The sequence below is a fragment of the Rissa tridactyla genome, chromosome 16 (genome assembly GCF_028500815.1).
Source record: "Rissa tridactyla isolate bRisTri1 chromosome 16, bRisTri1.patW.cur.20221130, whole genome shotgun sequence".
Classification (NCBI taxonomy): domain Eukaryota; kingdom Metazoa; phylum Chordata; class Aves; order Charadriiformes; family Laridae; genus Rissa; species Rissa tridactyla.
Genome location: NC_071481.1, coordinates 7,296,285 through 7,317,528, shown reverse-complemented (window position 1 = coordinate 7,317,528; position 21,244 = coordinate 7,296,285). Strand labels below are relative to the sequence as shown.

General features: G+C 43.9%; 1 protein-coding gene across 5 annotated transcripts in view; it reads right to left on the bottom strand.

Moving 5' to 3' along the window:
- The window catches only part of UBR4 (ubiquitin protein ligase E3 component n-recognin 4), a 78,541-nt gene that overhangs the window by 32,082 nt on the left and 25,215 nt on the right, over nt 1-21,244 (bottom strand). Inside the window, exons 39-69 of one of the 5 annotated variants that reach the window (XM_054222498.1) lie at nt 20,908-21,078; nt 20,624-20,806; nt 20,187-20,345; nt 19,427-19,579; nt 18,897-19,124; nt 17,873-18,030; nt 16,648-16,819; nt 16,287-16,488; nt 15,839-16,002; nt 15,408-15,624; nt 14,799-15,015; nt 13,388-13,420; nt 12,182-12,245; nt 11,569-11,703; nt 10,730-10,904; nt 10,359-10,496; nt 9,804-9,925; nt 9,318-9,429; nt 8,657-8,787; nt 8,338-8,515; nt 8,041-8,145; nt 7,395-7,550; nt 6,579-6,747; nt 5,760-5,856; nt 5,240-5,347; nt 4,643-4,759; nt 3,263-3,472; nt 2,365-2,514; nt 1,423-1,650; nt 1,236-1,314; nt 530-772 (exon numbers count right to left, since the gene is read on the bottom strand). In XM_054222498.1, coding sequence (XP_054078473.1) covers nt 530-772; nt 1,236-1,314; nt 1,423-1,650; nt 2,365-2,514; nt 3,263-3,472; nt 4,643-4,759; nt 5,240-5,347; nt 5,760-5,856; nt 6,579-6,747; nt 7,395-7,550; nt 8,041-8,145; nt 8,338-8,515; nt 8,657-8,787; nt 9,318-9,429; nt 9,804-9,925; nt 10,359-10,496; nt 10,730-10,904; nt 11,569-11,703; nt 12,182-12,245; nt 13,388-13,420; nt 14,799-15,015; nt 15,408-15,624; nt 15,839-16,002; nt 16,287-16,488; nt 16,648-16,819; nt 17,873-18,030; nt 18,897-19,124; nt 19,427-19,579; nt 20,187-20,345; nt 20,624-20,806; nt 20,908-21,078 — 4,774 coding nt within the window. The remainder of the gene's footprint in view (nt 1-529; nt 773-1,235; nt 1,315-1,422; nt 1,651-2,364; nt 2,515-3,262; nt 3,473-4,642; nt 4,760-5,239; nt 5,348-5,759; nt 5,857-6,578; nt 6,748-7,394; nt 7,551-8,040; nt 8,146-8,337; nt 8,516-8,656; nt 8,788-9,317; nt 9,430-9,803; nt 9,926-10,358; nt 10,497-10,729; nt 10,905-11,568; nt 11,704-12,181; nt 12,246-13,387; nt 13,421-14,798; nt 15,016-15,407; nt 15,625-15,838; nt 16,003-16,286; nt 16,489-16,647; nt 16,820-17,872; nt 18,031-18,896; nt 19,125-19,426; nt 19,580-20,186; nt 20,346-20,623; nt 20,807-20,907; nt 21,079-21,244) is intronic. The other 4 variants (XM_054222499.1, XM_054222500.1, XM_054222501.1 and 1 more) reach the window with 4 other exon arrangements.

Here is a 21,244-nt window from a genome sequence, read left to right as displayed (position 1 = left end):
TTAAGCAGCAGCCCTGGCTCCAACATACAGGAGTCATTCCTCCCAGTCAGACAGAGGAAACAAGTCTGAACACAATCACTGAGGAGCAGAGCTAACTGGGTGTGCATCTCCAGTGCTTCTTTTAATCCCTGTGAACATTGCAACCTCCTACGACCCAGGAGAGCCAAGTCAGGTGGAAGCTATGTGGTCACTGGAACAGGCAATTTACATTAGGTAACGTAAAGCCCACTCATGTTAACAAATACTCATTGTGTTTGGGATATACTCAGCACTTAATTTCAGCCCCGACTCTTAGGGCATACAGCTTCACCTTTGGCCCTCTCCAATCTATATATGGAAAAACTACTCTTCTCTCCCAATTATTGCTGAATAAGGGCAAGTGCCCTTGCCACGATCCATGATGCTTTCACAACAGTGGTATTTATCACAACGAGAAGCAAACAGTTCTCTCTAAAGAGAAATAAGAAAGGCTGAGAGGAGCAGCCCATCCCCTTAAAACACCACAGAACAGGGCACAGCTGCAGCTCACCCTCTCGCTCCTTTTCCTTTTCTTCCTTCTTGCTCTTTTTAGTGGAGGATTTGCTCTGTGTTGCTGGCTGCCCAGAGCCCGAAGCTGCAGGAGCAGAGGTGGAAGAGGTGCTCGATGATCCGGAGGATGAAGCCACAGACAGCACTTTACTGCCACACAGAGCACAAGAGAGCAGCTGCAGGAGAACTGGTGACACTCCTTCATCTACCAGAAAGCTGACTTGAAGGAGGAAATAGAGAACCGCTGCAGAGAGAAGAAAATCTTTGAAGTCTGAATTAAAAAAAAGCAAGCAAAAAAAACCCAGCCCAAAACAAAAAGCCCTTTGATCACGACAAGGGCCATCCCACAACCTCGCAGAACCTTCCTATCCCTACACTATAGAAGCATAACATCTGGGTACACGAAGGTAAAATGTTTCATCCCAAATTATACCCTGGAACAACAACAGCGTGAGCAAGAGAACACAGATCTCCTACTCCCATTCTTGTAAGTTACCCATTACACCATATTGTGCTCTTTAGCTAAGAAACAGATGCAATTAGAGCAGTGTGATAATTAGTACTGGAAACGGTTCAGTCCTACTCAAAACTCTCAGCTGTGTTCCCCCTTCGCTGCTGAGCTTCCCCATCTGAGAAGTCTTGATTCAAACCACGACACATAATGCATCCCCTCTGCTCCCTCAAATACTCTCAGAGGAAGAACTCACAGTCATCTTTAATGCAGAATTTCTGCCAGTTTACTGTTCGCTGTGTGGCGATCTCTGCACAAGCCTTTAAATGTTCCATCTGAAAAGCACAATGGGACGGGATTAAACACCACGTCAGTATTTCTGTTACTGATATACAAATGCAACAAACACTTCTTCCCTAGTACAGGGGCACACTTTTCCTTACCAAGCTGATCAAGGTATCGTACTGCAGGGCAGAGCCTGAACTTGCTGTGACCACACTGGCACGAAGGAAAATGCCTTGCTCTTCTAGGAGCTTTTTGATTCCACGAACATGGGAGTCCAAGGTGTGCAGGTCTCTGAGCTGGCGGTATTTATCCTTTGATCCACAGATAAAGAGCAAAAGCTTGCGGACTTGGCGGCGCACGAATGGAGTCTGCTGGATCATCAGGTACTAGACAAAGAAAAGCCTATATCATCAGCACTGTGAACTCACCAGAAGGCAACCTGTGCCAACAAAAATACGATGTGTTTTCTTACAAAAAGAAAAGATACGGGAGGTGCATTCACGAATCTGTCAGATTTAAGGTACTGTAAAGTAACCCGTAAAAGTACGTCACAGGCAGAAGAAACACGACACAGCAACACTGCAGCATCCCGAGCTGTGCCAATGTGAAACAGCTTCTGAAAATCATTCTTTGTCATCTATGACCTCAAACAGAAAGCTAGTCAAGCCTAATTAAGAAATCCTACCCCACACCTGTGCAAATGTAAGATAACTTGTTATCTCAAGTAGGAAGCTTTACAACCAAAGGAACTGAAAACATATACTCCAAATACCTTACTCATTTCTTTTTTAAGGACTAAATTAAGTACCAACACACCAGCACAATGTTACATTGTACCATCTCAGAGAAGGTTTTCTATCCGAGTTTTCTGGCGGCAAACACTGAGTTACAGGAAATAACAGCAATCTTATTTTTCATGTATGCTTTCCTATAGATTCCTATAGAATAAAACAAAGACAACAGTTCACCTTCTTTCAAGGGAAATTAAAAATCAGAGATGGATTTGCGATCAGATCTGCAAAAGCTCCTACCTCCCATGAACGGTAACATTACTGGATTTTTTTTGTTAAAATCTGTAGGTGTATCACGTTCTCACTCACCTCAGACAAAAAGTAGAACCAGGAGTGATCAAAGATGGGAGGTGGGATGCGGGAGTTCGTGTCCGCAATCTTCTTGATCTGATAGGGCAGCCGCAGTACCATCTCCGTCAGGAGCTGAGTGTAGGCCTCAAAAACATCTGCGGCGTGACCCTGAAACCAAAAGCAACCGATCAGGCTCCGGCACTGAACACTCCCAGCGTGATGGCATGACAAGCTACAGGCTGCATTCATTGATTCTCTAAAAACAAAGCTTTTCTGCACCTTTACAGCCAGAAGAAACGCTCCCATTTGATAAATAAAAACAAGCCATGAGAACTTTAACTAGATGGTAACTATTAGGATGCCGGAAGCTGGTCTGTAGCAATAAGGCATTTTAATATATAAGCTTTCAACTTAGGAGACATTCTTACATTTAACTAGGCTTTTTTCACTGCACCTGTACGCATAATCAAAGCCCCCCTGACTCCAGCAGAATTTTAGCATAAAAACACCATGGTGGTCGTACAAGTCTAGGATTTAGCATGGAAATCCCCATCAGCTGCTAGGCTTCCTTGCCACAATAAGCAGCGATGGTTCAGAACAGAAATTCTGCCTGCCAAGCAAACGGAGTCACGCGATGGAGTAGCTCCCCTTCAGGGAGATTAATATTTCAACCAGAAACAGTGAGAGCAGCCCCACAGAACTGCTTGGTTTAGGGGTGCATCGATGGATACAGCAAGCTGGGCTGCTCTGTCAGGGAACTCGGAGCAATCCCAGTTGTAACTACGTGCTAAGGGAATGGATTTTAATTGTACTATTAAGGGAAAACCAGTTCTGCAAAGAACTTTCCCTTGCTTCTGTGCAGCAGCCTTTTACTGCAGGTTGTGTAATACTAACAGCGTAGGTAGGTAGGACTCACCTTCACGTACTGGCGGAGGAAAAATGGGCTCATGTCAGGTGGCGAAGAAGTAGTGTGAGGTTTCAGGAGCTGGCTGGTGGCTACAGGCTCCTCGTCGTTCTGCTGGCTTTTCCAGTACTCCAGCAAAGACTTCAGCACATGCAGACAGTAGTCAACAGCACCAGAGCTCAACAACGCAGCAGCAGTGGCACTAGAGATGAGGGAGGAAGACTGGAACAAAGAGGAGGTGGATTACTACAGCACCTGAGAATCACCGTGTCGGACGAGCAGGGGAAGCTGTGAGAATCAGACAAGCAGTTGCTGACAGTGTGGATAAGAGGGCAGGTTTTTATGAAACTTTACAGGCAGCTTTTAAGTTTGGGGTTTGTCTGAGGTTGGGGTTTTTGGGTTTTTTGTGTTTATGAAAAGCAACTCAAATATTTACAGAGACTCTTTTGAACAAGCGCTTAGTAAAGGAAAACAAATAAAATCTCCTCTTAAGTCTAATCTCCCCTCGACACATGTGCCAGAGGCCACTCTGCTATGGATTAGACGACTAGGGCTTTTTTTTCGTCTTTTTTTCCCCCGTCCCTTTTTTTTTTTTTTTAAAGTTGGGATTTCTATTTGTTTATCTGGGATTTGGCCAGCTGGGGGTGAATTCTGGTAGAGAAAGAGTCCCTGTTGCAGATGCCGCTCAGAGGCTCTGCTCCACCCAGGTATTGGTCCACCTGCATTCTGCAAGACGATGAGCTTTGATTTCTGTGGGAAGCTCAAGTGAATAACAAAGGCTGGAGAAAAAGCTACTGTAAATAAAACTATTAAAGCAGCCCTGTAAATCCAAACAAACCCCACAGCTCATAAGCTCATTAAAATTTGATGCAGTTCAGACTGAATTTTTTAACCTCTATGCTTTTTTATTAATCTCCTTCCCACCACACATACTGCTTTTTATGCCTTATTACTGTACCTTTTAGCAACAAATATCTAAGGAATCCTCTTAGCGACTTTTACGTTGACACAGCAGCATATTGCTTTCCAATAATCACATTACAAATCCTCTTTAACCCCTTCAGCACCAGTAAGATGCAAGGAAAAAATCTGCTAGACCGTTTTAAATAACATCATTAATGTGCTGCCCTTAGCTCAGTCAGAAACCACGCACAAAATAAGTGAATACAGTTGTCTTTACATGTCCGTTTCCTCCATTCTGAGCTTCACCAAAGATCTTTTTCCACAAGAGTCAAGTAACATTACAGATTCCTCATCATTTTTTCCAAAGCGCTTTTAACATTTTTTTCAGTTTTAGACCAGCTATTTCAGTTTGGAGCTTTTAGACCACCTCTGAGGAACAAAAGCCCCCCAGTCACATCATCCCCCTGACAAAGCATTTGAAGAATGTACCTCGCAAATGGAAGACTTGGATCCTGACTTAGTTCTGGACATGAACACACTAAGCAGCCTCATGACTACCAAGTGCACTTCGTTCACCGGAGAGCGTTCATTTTTCTTAGACACATCCTGCAAGGAGAGAGCTTGCTTGCTTACTTACAGAGCTGAGCATATTGTCCCAAGCATCCTAATTTTCAGGGCTCTGATCCTCATGAAGCATTTCTAATTTAAGCTCAAGCAGTAATACTAAAAAAGCAGCTCAAATTCCTCAATATAAGGGTAGACAGTGGCCTGGATGCCAGAGAGCAGTATTACACAAATGAAAAGGTATATATGTCAATTATGCATCACTGATCATGCCTGTTTCAAAAGTTTAATTCAAGTGAAACCAATTTTCATGCTCACTTGTGGATGCCGGGACCAGGAAACAGTGAGAGTTACAACTCGTTATTTTCCACCTTCTGTGAAGTGAGCCAAGACAAATAAACTGCCTGAACACATCCATCCAGCAATGTGTTTCTATGACTCCTATGTATTTAATTCCTCCACGGGAAGAAGCCCTGTCTAGAAGGAGCAAACCGAAGGGTGGGTGCTCATACCGCAGCTTACCTTTTTGTCCATGCACAGTTCTGCAATCAGTTGGGACAGAAGGTTATCTAAAGCCCCCTTGTCTTTCTCATCATCTCCATCTAGGTCTGTTGTGAGCATCAGAATAACCTGGGAACAGAAGTCAAAGAATGAGAACGCGGCAGGTTCCATGTTTTTAAGATAAATACAGATTATCTTTCACAAAACCCCTGCAGATTTTACCTTGATTAATTTATGTTCTTTCCCAAATTCTGCCTGCACCATCATATCCTGGTAGGAACATTCAGTATAAACCCCAAAGACCCTCCCAAATATAATGATTTTAGCCCTTAGGCTCGTCAGCCAACTAACGCCACACTGAGAAAAGGGTAAATGTCTAGCACAAATGCTGTGCAAAGGATCAAACACTTCAGAGCTGGACTCCCACACTGTGACTGGGCAGGAAAGAGAAAGGGAAAAGCATGTGCGAACAGAAACCCAGCAGCAGTAGTATTGATTAACTATTTTGTTAAGGCTTGACTCTTGAGCCCTGCTCAGTTACCTGCATATAAGGAATGGCCCGGACTCCTCCAACATTCCTCAGCTGAGGTAAGTTTTGCAGCAGCCTCTCCAGCAACATCAGTCGGACCATGTGCAGCCTGGGAAGTCAAGATGCCAGGAATTAGAAATGCAGGACTTCAGACACACCACAAGAAATGCTAGACCCATCAGGATTATCACTGCAATACACCACATAAACGCAGAGCAGGAAAAAATCCTAAGGTCATCAAATCAGCACGGACAGGAGTGGACTCCCTCTGACTTTACAGTCAAGTGATGTCAAAGACGCAGAGCAACTCTGACAACAGACGTAGTTCTTCACTTCAGAACTACACTGCCTACCACGACTACTCGCAGAATTCAACTGTCTAGAAACAGCTACTACAAATCAGCTCCAAACCGCACTGTAAAAATGACTGAGCATCTGTTCCCAGAGAATGAAAAACTGCAGCTCTTTCCCAAAGAGCTTCGCACTTCTGCACATACTTTTTTCCTAACACTGAATTTCACAAGCTCCCAAGCCATAGCGATTCCTCTGTTTAATAGACTCATGCAGGATTTTTTCATCACTTCGTACAGGCAGCAGTTTTGTGGGCCATATATCGGGTATGTTTAACATGTCACATGGTGAATTCACAGAGGGGAGGCATTTTCCAGTGCTGTAGTTTGCTCTATTCTATGTTTCTCACTTTCAATTTTTACTATACAACAGTCACAAATGATACTCCACGAATTTCAGCACCTATGGTCCACTCCTCCATAAAAAATGACACTGCAGACCAGATGTGCTATTCTTGAAGAGGAAAACGAAGCCCCTTGCCTGTTGCTGGTATGGACGTCTCCCTCTGCCTCCCCTTCCCCTTCTGAACCATCTCCCTCTTGCTGGCCTGTGGTAGTGCTGATGGCGCCTGTGCTTGAGCTGACGCTGCCTGGTCCAGCAGGGTGGCCCTCAGCTGTCGTGTCCCCATAAGCACTACTACGGCCAGACACTGAAAAAGGAAAAGACATCGTGAGCGCAACTGAACATACCTCTTGCCTGCTTCATAGCAACTGACGCAGCTGAACTATCCTTTGGAACTCTGGTTCTAAGGAGTAGGTGTCTCTGGTTACCTTCAGAAAGCTGTAAGAGTCATTTCTACAGATGCTACTTAACACCCCCAGCATTCTTTTGTTTGTCAGCCTCATCTTTGTGGCCCAAATCGAATTGGTTCCACAGCAGTAATTTAAACAGAGTCAGAAGACGCTTGTTGTATACAGGATCAGCAGCACCGACATGGTATTTTTAATAAAAGACTGTGAGTAGTTTTACCTGGGTATCAGTCCCCAGCAAAAAAGAGATAAATGAATTCTATCTCATCCAAACTTATCCAGCAGTACAGTGAATTCTTTCAGTCTTGCTTTAGGCTACTGCATTCTGTTATTACAGGCCAGTAAAAACTACTGCAGATTCCACACCTCTAGAAAACTACAAAAAGTGAGCAAATACTCAGTCCGTAAGGCACTGTGGCATTAAACATAAAATGATGCACGGCATCATCTATTTGCAACTGAGATTTCTTCTTTGCCAGGGATTACCCACCCCCTCTCACTCTGGTAAAGTCCTATTACAGTAGAAAACAGAGGTACAACCACTTACCACTGTGCTCACCAGCTACGGAGTCCACCGCGCTGCCACCGCTCTCAGAGCCCACGCTCCCACCATGGTCGGCAGGTGAAGTCCGAAGAGTCGAGCCATCTGTTGCAGCTGTGCTGCCTTCATCATCAGACGCTGGAGCTAAGAGAATAAAGAGAGCTGTTACAAGTAAAAACACTGCCTTGATATAACTTCAAAAGACGCACATGCTACGAAAGAAAAGCCACAAATATTTGCCTTTGTTTTTTGTGTCAATTTTCAACTATAAATCAAAAGGGAACCTAGAAGTGTCCATCAGTACATTTAAGCCTGCTAAAAGCAGTGGAGGGGCGATACCCTGAGAAGGAAACCTTCTCATCAAATTGACAATCATGCAAGTTACTTGAAGAACAACGTCTGGTTGTTTATAAATGCAAAGGAAATACACTATATGGTTTATTTTGTCTGCTTTATTTTAAGGAGAGGAAATAACTTCCTCAGAAGCCTATAATGAAAGTCCATCAAAGCAGGAAAAGGCCATAAATACGCTATATCAAAAATACATGATGCCAATAATTATTAGTTCTTCAAAACCGTATTTACAAACAAATTTTAAGTAATTATTTAGGTCACAATCAAAAAAGCTTGATTCCTTGCAGTGAACAGTTACCTGATGCTGTTGTATCTGAGAGCGTTCCGGCATCAAGAGAAGAAGAGCTGGGTGCTTGGCCAGACAGTCCTAGGCTCTGAAGTCCAAGTGCACTACTGCTGCTCCCTGCAAGAAGAAAACAAATTATGAGTATCTTTCTATGGGAGAATTATCTTAACTCTGGCCTTCTCTGTACATTTCATAGTTCTATTATCTTTGCTTTGTTGGTGGTGACATCAGCAGCTTCTGCTTTGTTTCTTTCCCAGTTTCCTCATATTCTATTTACCTTTTTGACTGCCAATAATGCCTACATCTTACCTTGCTGATCTTGTTGCAGGCTCAGGGCAATAGCCAATTCCACCATTGTTTCATCATCTGCATCTGGGGGAATATCCAGCATAGGAGGGAATCCCTCTGCTCCAGCCAGAAGAGCCTCCAGGGGAGAAGGGTTCCCATTATTCACATTTTCGGAAGTCTCCAGAACCATAGATTCAGACTGTGGAGAGGAAACAGAGCGAGAGTTTTCATCAAACCACTACCAGCTAATGGAGCCCTACAAACTGATTCCTCATAAATACATTAAACTCAAGTATCTAACACACTTGAAAAGCTTCAAAGAGAAACACTCCAGACTTACCACCATCTCAAAGTCCCCGTGATCAACTTCGCTTTGCTCCTGGCTTTCTTGTCGGATATGCTCGCCATTTGCTATCCCAGAACTCTGCAGCTTGTCTTCTGCGTCGTCGTCATCATCATCATCCTTATCTCCTGAGTTACAAAGGATTAATTCACAAATGTGCTATTTCCTCACATCATCATGAACAAGGTAATTAACGCTGGAGAAAAAAACCTAAGCTGTCTTCAGTTTACCCCCAGTCACTAGCAGATTCCATGACAACTACAACTCACATCAATGCTAAAAAAGTTATCTCTTGGATGGAGATTGGATACCCCGATTTTGGTCTGCACGCATCTTTACGACTGATTTATAAGGACTTGAAAATACACACAGTAATTCTAGGACAGTCTGGATTATTACCCCCCAAGATAAAATAGTCAGATTTCCCTAACACTGAAATGGGAATATCTCAGAGACATCTCCTCTTTGAACCCAAGAACATCAAAGAAGAGATGAATGTTTGGGAAAAAAACGCACAGGTTTTCAGGGGGCAAGAGAGAGAAAATAAAGGAAAAAGACTGGGTTTTGCCCCATTTAAAAGACTATATTTTCTTATCTTTTCTGACAAATAAAGTCAGTCATGCTCATTTAAAGGCAAAGATGAATGGATCTTCCATACCCATAGGCGTATTGCTCCGAGGGGAGGATGGCAAGGTGACGTGTCTCCGCTTGTTCCTTGGTCTCAGCACTCTGATCAAAGCTTGTTTGCAAGAAAAGCTCACTGCAGGATCCTAGAAGGTTTACAGTTAGTCATTAAACTTCTTAGCTTTAAGTGCTTACTCACAGAATTTGGAAAGATAGCTAAAAATACACTTGTGACTCTCTGCTGGTCATGATTCACGTAAGACTTAACGCCACTGCCCAACTTCTAAACTCCCCGTTTCCCCCAGCAATAAAGCAATACTTATTGTTCCACACGCAGCACATCACAAACATTACTGAAACACAAGGGGAGAAATTTCTCCTTCGTTCACTTCTGGCTCTATGTTTTCGGCTGCATGCCTCCAATTTGTATCCGTGCTATGTATTGTCATTATACCTGTATTTAATTCTGTTCATAGTACCAGTGTTATAGGCTGATGCAGAGCAGAGGAAAATTACATACCGGGCAAAGCAACATCTGCATGTAGATCTTGGATGCTGTATGGATACAATCCAGTTCACACGTGCAGTATCCATGGATAATATCCACCAAAGCATTGACTGTGGCTTCAACATGAGTGAGACCTAAGGCAAAATAAAAGCAGGACTGTAATTAACTATCTTTCCATTTCAGCACATAGAGTAAGACACTGCAGGAAGCATCTTTTGTTTGTCGACTTCAAGGCACAATGTCAGTACCACAAATATATTGAAATTTCAATCCAAAATGAGCTTATACACCAGTCCTGTCTGCCTAATGGAATACTGTGCACACCTCATGCCAGCACCACTGAATATCCTCTCACACCACCCATGAAGTCAAAAAGTCCCTTTTTACTAGCACAATACAACTACTTCTGGACAAAAGCACAAGAGCAGACACACCTTAGAAAGCATGCATTGCATCATTAACACCTTAAGCCTAGTTTGGAACAAGTCATTTTCTCTGTTCACAAGCTTAAAATAGCCTCCTTCAAAATACACAAGCTTTACAACAGCAAAGGAAGAGCTAGCACACCTGGTAAGCAGGCAGGGGCAAGGAAGGCATTTTTGGGTTTTGATGCATGTAGCTTCCAGAAGTGGTTGACCAGCTGGGTAATAAAAGTGCAGCCGTCTCCTTCAGCCTGTTTCTGGGCCTCTTGCCCTTCTTCATTCTCTGTACAGATTAAGAACAGTTGTCAGATAGGTGCAGGGGAAAACGTTAAAAGTAGGGTAACACCAACTTTACTTGAAATGGCTTTTGATAGAGGCTCTGATGTCCTCGTAACAAGGCCTATCACATGCCTAACAAACCTGTCAAATACAGTCCCCTGTCACACAGAACCAGATGCCTCAAGACACGTTCAGTTATCACAGGAGAAAGCTGGAGAAAAATCCAAACTTCTCTACCTGTTTCCAACTGTGGCAGCTTTGATTCCGTATAATGGACCAGATTGTTGGGTCTCATGATAGCAATGGATCGAGCAGTGATGACCAGCCTCTGAAACACTTCAGGATCAAGGTCCTTTCCTTCTTTGGTTGAGGAACTCAAATACTGAATGGCTTTACTTAACAATGCTTGATCCTGTAAAGTGAAAGATAACATAGGCAAAGAAAAACAACAGACAGCAGCACAACAGGGCAACTGAAATACAACTGCAGGACAGATCCTGGGGAAATCTGACACTTGCTGCTTTAACTCTTGGCCAGTATCGTCTAAGAAGGAAAACTAATATTAAAAAGTCATCCCATAGCAGAAGAAATCTGGCTCGAGAATGGATTTTCACGTTTTCTTCCCTTGGGGCTTACATGTGGATGGAAAGACCAGGGTGTAAACATAACCATTCGAGTGGTTAGCAAAGGCTAGCTGCAGGCATCTGTGCATTTACTGCAATTATGTTAGCACACGGTCTAACCACCACTTACCCTAGTATTTTCCTATTACCCTAAGCCAGATGCCTGTGGAAACGGAAACCAGAGCTACGCAGTTTGCAAACGAACTTCATGTCATAAGAGATCCTGATTTCTCTAGATTAACTGACATTATTTCCTATGAAAATCTTCAAAAAGCATTTTAAGCAGTGAAGTTCTGGTGAAACACAAAAGCCAGCAGGGCAGGCAGCAGGAGCTAAAGGAAAATCAGACAGCAGGTTTACGCTGCATGGAGGAAGGGCTTTCTAGGGGCATGGTGCACCTCAACCATAAACTGGCAAGTTTCAGGAGACATTGAAATCCTTGCACCATGTTACCTTGTGGTTATGGTACGCTGAGCGGCTGGTGTGCAAGCTAGCCAAGAGGCTCTTCGTTTGCTGCTGGACGCTGGAAGGAGCTGGCATGGACAGCAGCATAGTAGCCAGCTCCTGAGCTGCCACCTTATTCTTCTCCTGCTCCCAAGAACAGAAAAACATTCTTCAGTACATTTAACATTCAGGTGATGTGTGAGTCTGATTTCTCAGTGTATCTGCAGCTCACTCCCCTCTTTAAAATGTGCATGCAAGTTTCTGCCTTCCTTCAATACAGTTTTGATAGCCTCCTCAATTTATTATTTGACATTTAAGGAACATTTCACATGTCTACAGAAGAAAAGTCCTTTTGAGATTTATGGGCTTCTACCCTGCTGTTTTTGTAAATGAGGTCACTCCACAGCACAAAAATCCCACCAGCGAGAAATGCAAATGCCGATTGTCATTCTAAACTAGTTTCAAATGCTTTTCGCTAAGTCAACTTTCAGATCAGTGCTCTGAGCAAAACGGATGCGGCTCTCTTCCGTATCAGGCCCCCAGGGCTGCAGGAGGTGCTGCTGATCTTGCCCCTCCTCCCCCATCTCCGAAAGCTCAAGAATGTATTCAGAAAGTTACTTGCCTTCTCGTTGACTGGTCCTACAGCAAAGCAGCTTTCCAGCGCTTCTAAAGAACTCACTACTAGCCTGAAGGGAGAAAGGAAAGCAGGCTTGAGTACAGCAACCCTTCTCTCTCCTTAGCACTTTGCTTTATGCGGGCTACAGTCATGAGTAGCTCAGAGACAGCTAACGAATGCCAAGTACAAAATCAAAGCATGATAAAACCTGCCACAGGCACCATGCATATCATTTCATTGTGTTACAGACCAGAGTTAAACCTGGCTCACGCTCACAGACAAACTTAGGACTGCTTTAATAATCCACAGCTGAAAGACAGGGGCTTTTCTCTACCAAAGAGGATAAAACATTTCCTTACGCAGCCTGCAGCAGGGATAACTTGGATTGTCTTGACAGTACCAATTCACCATGGCCCACAGACGTACATATGACTGCAGATCAAGGGTTGGTATGACACATGGGAAAAAGCGTAACCGACTTTTCTAAGGGAGCAAGATTCTACTCGCTTGCTATTTTCACACAGGTTGCTCTTTCCAATTTGGAGTTTCAGCGCAAAATATTCCAGAGGAAAATTAACTTGGAGCACTGGGTACAACCCAAGTGAGAGACGCTGAGGTCCAAACTTTTGACAGCGGTAAGGCAGGCCAGTAAAATACTTGCCCCAAGGGAAAACCTTATTTACAACTTGCGGCAAAGTGCTGAATCTCCCTTGCAGCACCACTTCATGCCTCGCGGTAGAACTACCTGAAATGCCATCTGACACGCCAGAAGGAGCAGTGCAAGAATACAGGAAAAAGGAGGGAAGAGATAGCATTAAGGGGAGAAATGACAGCATAGGATTGGATACAAGGTAGAAGAAACAATTGCCTGGTCTGGTGGCGATAAATAACATTACATTCCCCTACCCGCAGCCACCCTCTATAAAGCTAGTAGGGGAATATAAGTGGGATAAAAAGACGCAAGGAGGGGAACAAAGCGAAAAGAGGAGTCTGTCAAACAAGCAACAGTTACGCTGTATACAGCAAAAACCTGCAAACCACCTCATCTTTACATTTTGCTAAACCATCTGCCATGCAATGACCAGAATGTAAAGAAGCAAATGTCACTTGGAAAACAAAAAAAAAAAAAAAAACAGTCAACAAAAGCCACATCATGTGTTCTGTCTCTCTGACACACACTCATTCGTGCAGAGAAAAGGATGGCATACTAACCGGTCCAGGGTGGTTAGGGACTCAGTTTCAGAACTTTGGGGGAGCAAAGAAAAAGGAAAAAAAAAATAAAAATGTGTAAAGCTCACAGAAAATCTCCCTAGAACACATTCTAAGCAAAAGGCAAATTAAATGGGGAAATCAGGAAGCCGGGAGAGCACTATATACAGTAAATCTAAGCATGGTTCTTTCTATCTGGGCAGCAGACACTTGCCTAATAGCAAAACAAATAAAGGAGATCCAGGCCACCTAGCACAGAGAAGCCAAGCACATTGCTTAAAGCACCGCTGAAGGTGAAATTTGAAGAACAGACACCAAACTCCTGATAGGAAAGCTGCCTCTTCCCTGCCATTAGCTGTTCCTACTCAAGAGGCCCTTTATAAGGTAAACATGCTGCATTCTGTAACACGCAAGTAAAAATAAAAAGAATCCTTTTTTTGATTCTGAGTTTTTAGAATACAATCCCACTGCTTTGGAAAACCAGAAAGCATGTCTGTGCAGAGAGGGACATCTTGTGGAGATGTCACAGCAGAGGAGGGAACAAAAGAGAAATTAAGCACAGGGAAAAATCCCATGAACTATTAGACAAAATATTAAAGGACGGCCAAACGGGTCCTTCAATTGGACACAACTGTCACTTCAAGCCTTGAACCTTCACCTGAGAATTTCAGTAAGACAAAATTAACTCACAGTCAAGCAGCATATCCCTTAAAATGCTCATTTTTCAGCAGTGGTAGTTCCTCTCTGATCTGTGTCCCTCCTATCCCTGCTAGCTTGCCAGGCTTTCTGCAACCCTTATGGCACAGACTGTGTGAGTTCAGAGAAAGAACGCGGGGTGGATATAAAAAAAAAAGTTCTATTTCTTCTGCTAAACACATGCCAAGCTCACCCTTGTGGTTTGACTTGACATTGGGGTGGGGGAGCAGGGTGAGACCTAACACTTTGTCCACCACAGTAGTTAAACCTGAGACATATGGGCTACAAGATAAGTTGGTGGGAACCACTCGCCTAAAGCAAGGTCACACACAAAGTCCTCCTCAAAACTTAAATTCAGAGAGGCCTAACCTTTGTGAGCTCTAGAGAATGAAAAAGGGCCAGCTTGAAATGAGAAAATGTACCAAGGCAGCAGAAATCTCTTTTAGCTCTTCAAGACTGCTGTTAACAAATGAACTTAGCAACACGAAGCACGCGCACAATCTATTCATCTACTCCACCAGATAAATCAAGGGTGAGTACAAAGCCCTGCTCAGAAGATAATCACTGACTTTTCAGATGCTGTTTTGTATGGCGGTGAGGACAACTCACTGACTCCCTTAAATTCTCCCAGTTAAGAAAGGCACACAAGATTACCTAGGTCCATTCTAGAGCCACTACCCATTTTAAAGGAGAAACAAGAGAAAGACTGCAGAGATACCTCTCCAGGACAGTCCCACTGGCAGCAGCAGGGGTAGTCGACTCCGTGTCTCCAGTGCCATTCCCTTGATTCAGGTTTGGGGGACAAACATTGCTCACTGAAGCTGAGGGGAAATCCTCAGGGGGCTCATCAGGCCATCCGAACTGTTCTTTGGTTTTGCCATAAATTTTTATGGAATCCATCATTGTGACTCCGGCAGGATCCACAGAAGCCCCAACTGCAGTGATGAGAAAAATTTCTTAAAAACTAACAAAACAGTTTCTTTTGAATACAACAAGCATAGCCTCCTAAGGTCAGGATAGCAATTATACTGCGTCATTAACATACACCCACTCTGACAGTTTCATCTCCTTTTCAAGGCCACTTCTCTATTGCCTCAACACAAAATTCTTGAGCTGAGATTCTGCACATTCATCCACTGCAGCCAGAAACTGGGCCATAAAGAAAAAGTTATTAAATGTGCAGGATCCGCCCCTCAAACTGTTTCTGTGGTGAGTTCAAACAAACAGCTTGTGGAAACCCTCTGTGCTATACGGTGAAGCACAGCAGCTTCAACCCACCCAAGCAAAACCAACAGGTAGTCAAAGCAAATAATTAACAAAGACTTACTGAAGATGGTTAGTTTTTTGTCAGCCTGCAAGGCTTCCTCCCGAGTGAAAGGGAAGTCAAACCAACGAGCCCTGGTCATGTTCAGCTGCATGGTGCGGCCAAAGATCTCCAAGTACGAGGGCGCTCGCTCTATCGCTTGTGTGCCAATCTGGATCCGCATGCCTGTCATCACCATTGTGCTGTTATTGTTCGTCACTTCAATGGTGAAACCCCCAGGCTGCAGAAAACAAATTACAGCTCAGAAAGGTCAAGTCAGAAATTTACTGCTGAGCTAAGAATCAGACATCTGCACACAGATGCCTCCACTGTTTATCTGACAGTATCATGGGATTTGTAAAGGGTCATTTGAACAATGCAAACTTCTAAGAAAAGGCATGCTATGAATAATGTCACCTAGAAGCCCAACAGAATCCCCAAATCGCCCCATTTACCTTTGTGTTGGCCACATACATGCCAGTGGAATTGAGTCGGTGCTTTATCTGCTGAGCATTGTAAACCTGCAGCAGGTCATTGCCTCCAAACTCCACATCTGTGAGTTGCTGGTTGTGTTCAAAGAAGTCAATAGGGAAGTTCACTTGGCTGGATGTGCGAGTTGCTAAAAGGGAAGAGAGATGGTTTGGACAAAATACATTCTAAACAGGCAAAGCTATGGTAAAAAAGCTGCAGAATGAACTGGCCTCCTTTGGAAATGCCCACGCGAGCCAGATAGCTACGTATTTTTATATACATCTATACCCAGACTTAGCCAGTATTTAGCCCTGAGGTTAACTGGTAAATTGTCAAAAGCGAACGTCTTAAGTATCTATATGATGCTGATCAATCTTTGCATCTACATTTGCCACTGCTACGTTGCACGAGATACAATGAGAAATTCCTTACTAATAGCAGCTGCCTTGCGCTTGCGAACTGGCTTCATGATGCTGATGACGCTGCTGGGCTGGAGAGAGGGCTGGAGCCAGTAGGAGGTATTCTCTACATTGGCCATGTAGATCCTCAGGCTGCCGTCTTCGCACAGGAGGATCATAGTGGTCCTCTGCTGCTCATTGCAGGCTGTGTGACGGATGGCCACCATGTCCTGAATCTGCAAAGGCAAGCAACGATGGTCAAGGACAGGACCTGGCAACTGCTGCTTGAAAAAACAAACTTTGCATCAGAAAAGCTGCAAAGACTAGAGATCTTGTCGATGGAACAACAAGAAACAACATTTTAAGGGCCAAAAATACAGGGAACTATGACTAACCTTTGCTTTGGCTGGCAAGGTTTTAATCTCCTGGATGAGAAAGGTGTCTGGCTTCACCATCACCACCAGTGGGACGCCTGTGGTTTGCTGAACACAGCACACCAAGCCAGGGTGGTTCATCACCTCAGACCACTGACACAGCGCCGGTGAAGTCTTACTCCCACCATTTGAACTGCAAAAGATGAATGGCAGAATGACATTAATTTAAGAAGCAAAACCACACAAAATTTATCACCATTCAAATCAGTTAAAGCTACATCCTCAGCAGAAATTCAAAGAACTCCAAGAATATCGGTCCCCAGTTTGTAAGTGAGAAACCTCAGACAGTCACTTGAGTGGGCAGAAGGGATGAGCATCCCGATTCACAGCTCTGATCTCTACCCTGAAAACTCGAGGAAAGACACTTACTTAGTAACATTTTATGCACAAAACCAAGGGACAATGGCTTTTTTGACAATGGCTTTCAGCCATCTTTTATCTGAACAGATGCACAGCCCTATGTTTCAACACACACGCAGCTGTACTAGGCAAAGGCCAGTGCAGGAGAATCTGTGAGACTCTGCTCACCGGAAATAAAAAAACCCAAAGCTGCAAAAAGACTAAGCCAAACTCGACCGGGGCTAGGGAGCTCTTGGAACTTGACCCTTCTATAGAGCCTATTCATGACAGTGGCTTTGTGTCAGGCTAGTGAAGAGTCTGTGGCCTAAATGCCCAGCTCTGCTTGTCAAAACAGATGACAGAATAGTTTTTTTTCTTGCCACATTCATAGCATAAGAGATTGGTTTCCCTCAAGGGAGCCGAAAATAAGCCTTAATATGCACAATACACAAGGTCCACTGCAGTACTGGTGCCGAAAGGCAACAAAGGCTTCCTGCTCTGCAGCCTCCACGAGGGTGGGTAATCCCATCAGTTCCAGCTGCTGCACCACTGGCAGCTCCGCACTGTGCAGCAAGGCCGCTCTGAAGCCACCTTTCTGCTGCGAAATCCTAGTGGGAAGAAAAAAAATGCATACGCGCCCCACTGCCAAAACAGCCAGCTTTAGTTTCAAATCATTCTGCAATTAGGGCAGAAGCAACATGAAGAGTAGCAAGAAATCTTCAGTCGAAAAGAAGATCTTCCCACAAGTTTTGGCCAGTCAGAGGTGGGATGTTTAGAATAATTAGTAATATTTATTAATCATAAACAGAAATTAAAACTTCGGCAGAGCCTTCCACACAAGCCTCACCTCTTTATGTTAATAGGGAATAGCCGCTGCACTTCCAGATTGGCCCGGCTGATGGTGGCTGCAAAGGATTTGCCTTGACAGTAACTGAAGAACAACATCTGTAGCACATGGGAGTAATACACTGACACACCACCTCCTGCCACCTGGCCATTGCTGTCCTGTAGGATCAGAGAGAAACAACGACATTTAAGATAAATGCACATCCTCCAGAACACCATCAGGCTTTTAAATTCCTCATGCTGGAATTATTCCAAAAGCCTCTCCCGTGCCTCCTCCCCACCAGTGAGAGAACGCAGCCTCAAATGACAATTTTCTAAGCTCAACTCCTTGGTGAACTCATCCATCAGATACTTCAAAGGCTTTGACGGGGATACTGAGATTGCATACCCGTAGGCTGGGAGGTAGCGCCCTCAGCTACCGCATCTGTGTGCTTGAACGTTGTATGACAATCTCACATGGAGCACTCCCCATGTTCCCAGCTCATAAAAGAGCTTTCCTGAGGGCCTTCTTCTCATCTATTCCCCTGTTTTGGAGCAAGCTGGGGTGAAAACACTGAGTGAAATGTGGACAGATTTTAAATGTCACCCCCAAGACTACAGAGCTGCTATTGAGCAGAAACAAAGGCTCACTCCACCTCCACAGCCCCGGCAATGGTCAGTAACTGTATCCGTTCTGGTTACTGCCCTTTTGGAGCGCCTTGCTCTGAGAACAGCACTGCTCTGAAGCCATCTCCCTGCTGAGAAATCCTGCTGGGCATGACTTCCGAGCCAGCCATGGAAAACACGCTCCATTTTCTAGATGAAAGGATCAAGGCGTTTAATTTTCACCCCCACCCCCTTTCACTGCAAGGATGTTTCTCTCTTTAGAGGAATGGCAAGCTCATTGATCTAGATTGGGGGGCTTAAAAAGAGGGGGGGGGGGGGGGGGGAGGAAAAAAGGAAACTTCTGCCTTCAAATATAAGACACAAACAAGAGCGAGAAAGCCACTGCAGCCTGTGCTACAAGAAAGGGAAGTCACCAGTACCTTTAGGTCCTCATGATTGACTTCAAGCACATTGGTGACATAGAATGGTCCGTGCTGGGCACTGCTCGCCTCTTCCATGAGCTGTGTATAGATGTACCCAGCAGAGGACATGATCACTATTATGTTCTTCCCCTCCTCATTGAAAAGAAAAGTGACATCCCTGATTTTGGAACTTGGTAGAAGGAAGTAGAAAGTTGGACTCAAGGCATCTACAGAGAGATCGTAAATCTGTGGGAGAAATCAAGAAAATAGTTAACTATTACGACTACTACGACACAAAACAGTGCAAATTGACAAAAGTTGAGACAAGGGAATGCCTATTAGATGTTGGAGTTGTTGTGTTTTTTTTTTTTGCTCTGAGTTCTTTGGTTTTGCTTTTTCTTATGAAAACAGTAGCCAAACATCACAAATTTCTATTTCCAATTTATTTCTAAGAATATTATCACATTCTTCCACTTGCAACTCCACAAAGATCCAGACTCCAATGCTTGAAAGAAGACACATCATCAACAGCTTGTAACCAAACATACCTTCACAAAGTCTGCAGTCACAATAGCAAGCTCTGTTTGAGATCCTGGCAGCCACACAGCTTTAATGATGAAATTTCCAGTGGCTAGTTGGGGATGAAGTACCAAATGATCGGAGACTGATCCAGAGCTGCTGAACGTTAACACGTGGCAGTCCTGGAGTAATGAAAAAAATTGGTGAAATATTGGAACAAAATGTTTATAAATATTTCAAGCCAAGAACAGAGCTAAAAGCCAGTATTCCTCTTAGTGCTAATAACAATTCATAGACTGAGAAGCTAAAATTCCTTCATTTAAGATGAATGACATGGAAGTTTGTAAAGAAAAAACAAGCGAAATCCAAACTAAAACCACACAGAGTCCCGTTGTTTCTTAGCTAAATAATAGATTTGTGGATGCCGCACTGTGAAAGCTGAATCTAAATTCGGGACAATACAAAAAAAGGAGTCCTTGCTACAAAACACTAGTTAGAGACCAGTTCTAACACACTGAGTTTGACATGACTAAATCTTGACTCCTGTCTTAAAGTAAAATTGGCCTGAATACAATAAGAACTATTTTGAGGCACTGTCTCATTTATTATATTATTCATACAGGTCTTGCTTCTTTTACTTCATATATCTAGTAGGCAAGTGACTCATGAGCTAAAATTAGTGACAGACCTTTGGAGGCAGCTCTGTGCTAGCTCCTCAGAGGAAAGAAATATGTCTGGTTTTGAGATGATGTTTCCAACTGCCTAGAAAAGGGTTTGTCAGGCACTTACTTTCAGTCCACACACGGCTAGGTAGTCCTCCTTGCAGGGATTTCCAGTTAGGCTCAGTACAGTAAACGGAACGGGTGCAGATGCAAGGCGAGTAAGGGTCAGTTTTCTTTTGCTGGAGTCTGCTTGTTTCAGCAATGCCGAGAGCTGAAGGACTGTAATCTGCAGAACAAAATGAACTCAGTTACCCAACTTAACAATCAAGGGGAAAAAGGCATTTCAATTTCAGCTCTATGACTGTCTTCACAGCTTTCACTGTTTTCTGCTGCAAGAACTCTTCTCTGAAGAATGGGAGGTTTTTCTAAGCTACACAGTACTTTACAGAAGACCCAGACCTGGGGAGAGGCAGCCCAAAACGTATTCTGCTTGCTGTTCAGTGCTCTAAGGCCGTTTCATTTTCCTTTACAGTCCAACACTCTTTACAGAGCCAGAGAACTCACCTTGCCCTTTTCGTGACTCACAGCCAGGTGCTGCCGACGTCCATGTGGGGACGAGAGCACACACATTGCCACCCGCCTCAGCACATGAGCACTGATCAGCTGCCGGATGGTCTGGCCCTGGTCACCACTGTAGTTCATGCGGACGTTCTCAAAAGCACCTTCTTGAGAGCCAAGAGTTGGGACCTGAGTCATTAGTAAAAGCATACAAAAGTATATCACTGAAACTTTTCTGTGTAAAAGTGATCCCACCTATCCATAATCTAATTGCTCCTTCAGTATCATACCATCAACTGATCTGTCATTTCTACTGACTTGTCCAAGGTATGTAGCTCATTGAGAGCTTGCTGCGCACGACTGCTGCTCCCCATGGCTGAAGCTTGCTGGAAGTTTATCTGAATGGCATCCATCAGGAAATTCAGCATGTCCAGCACCAAAGGTGCAAAGGAGAAGTTGGCCTACAAGAAATAGATACAGCAAGTGAGGCACAAGGTATCTCTGCTGGGAGTCTTCACAAGAGCTGCATGTCAGCCGGGTTTTAAAGCCTGATGCCGCTTTTATGATACCTCTTACAAAGAAGAGCATAAAAATCAAGCAACTTGGCCGATAACCAACACAGTCTGC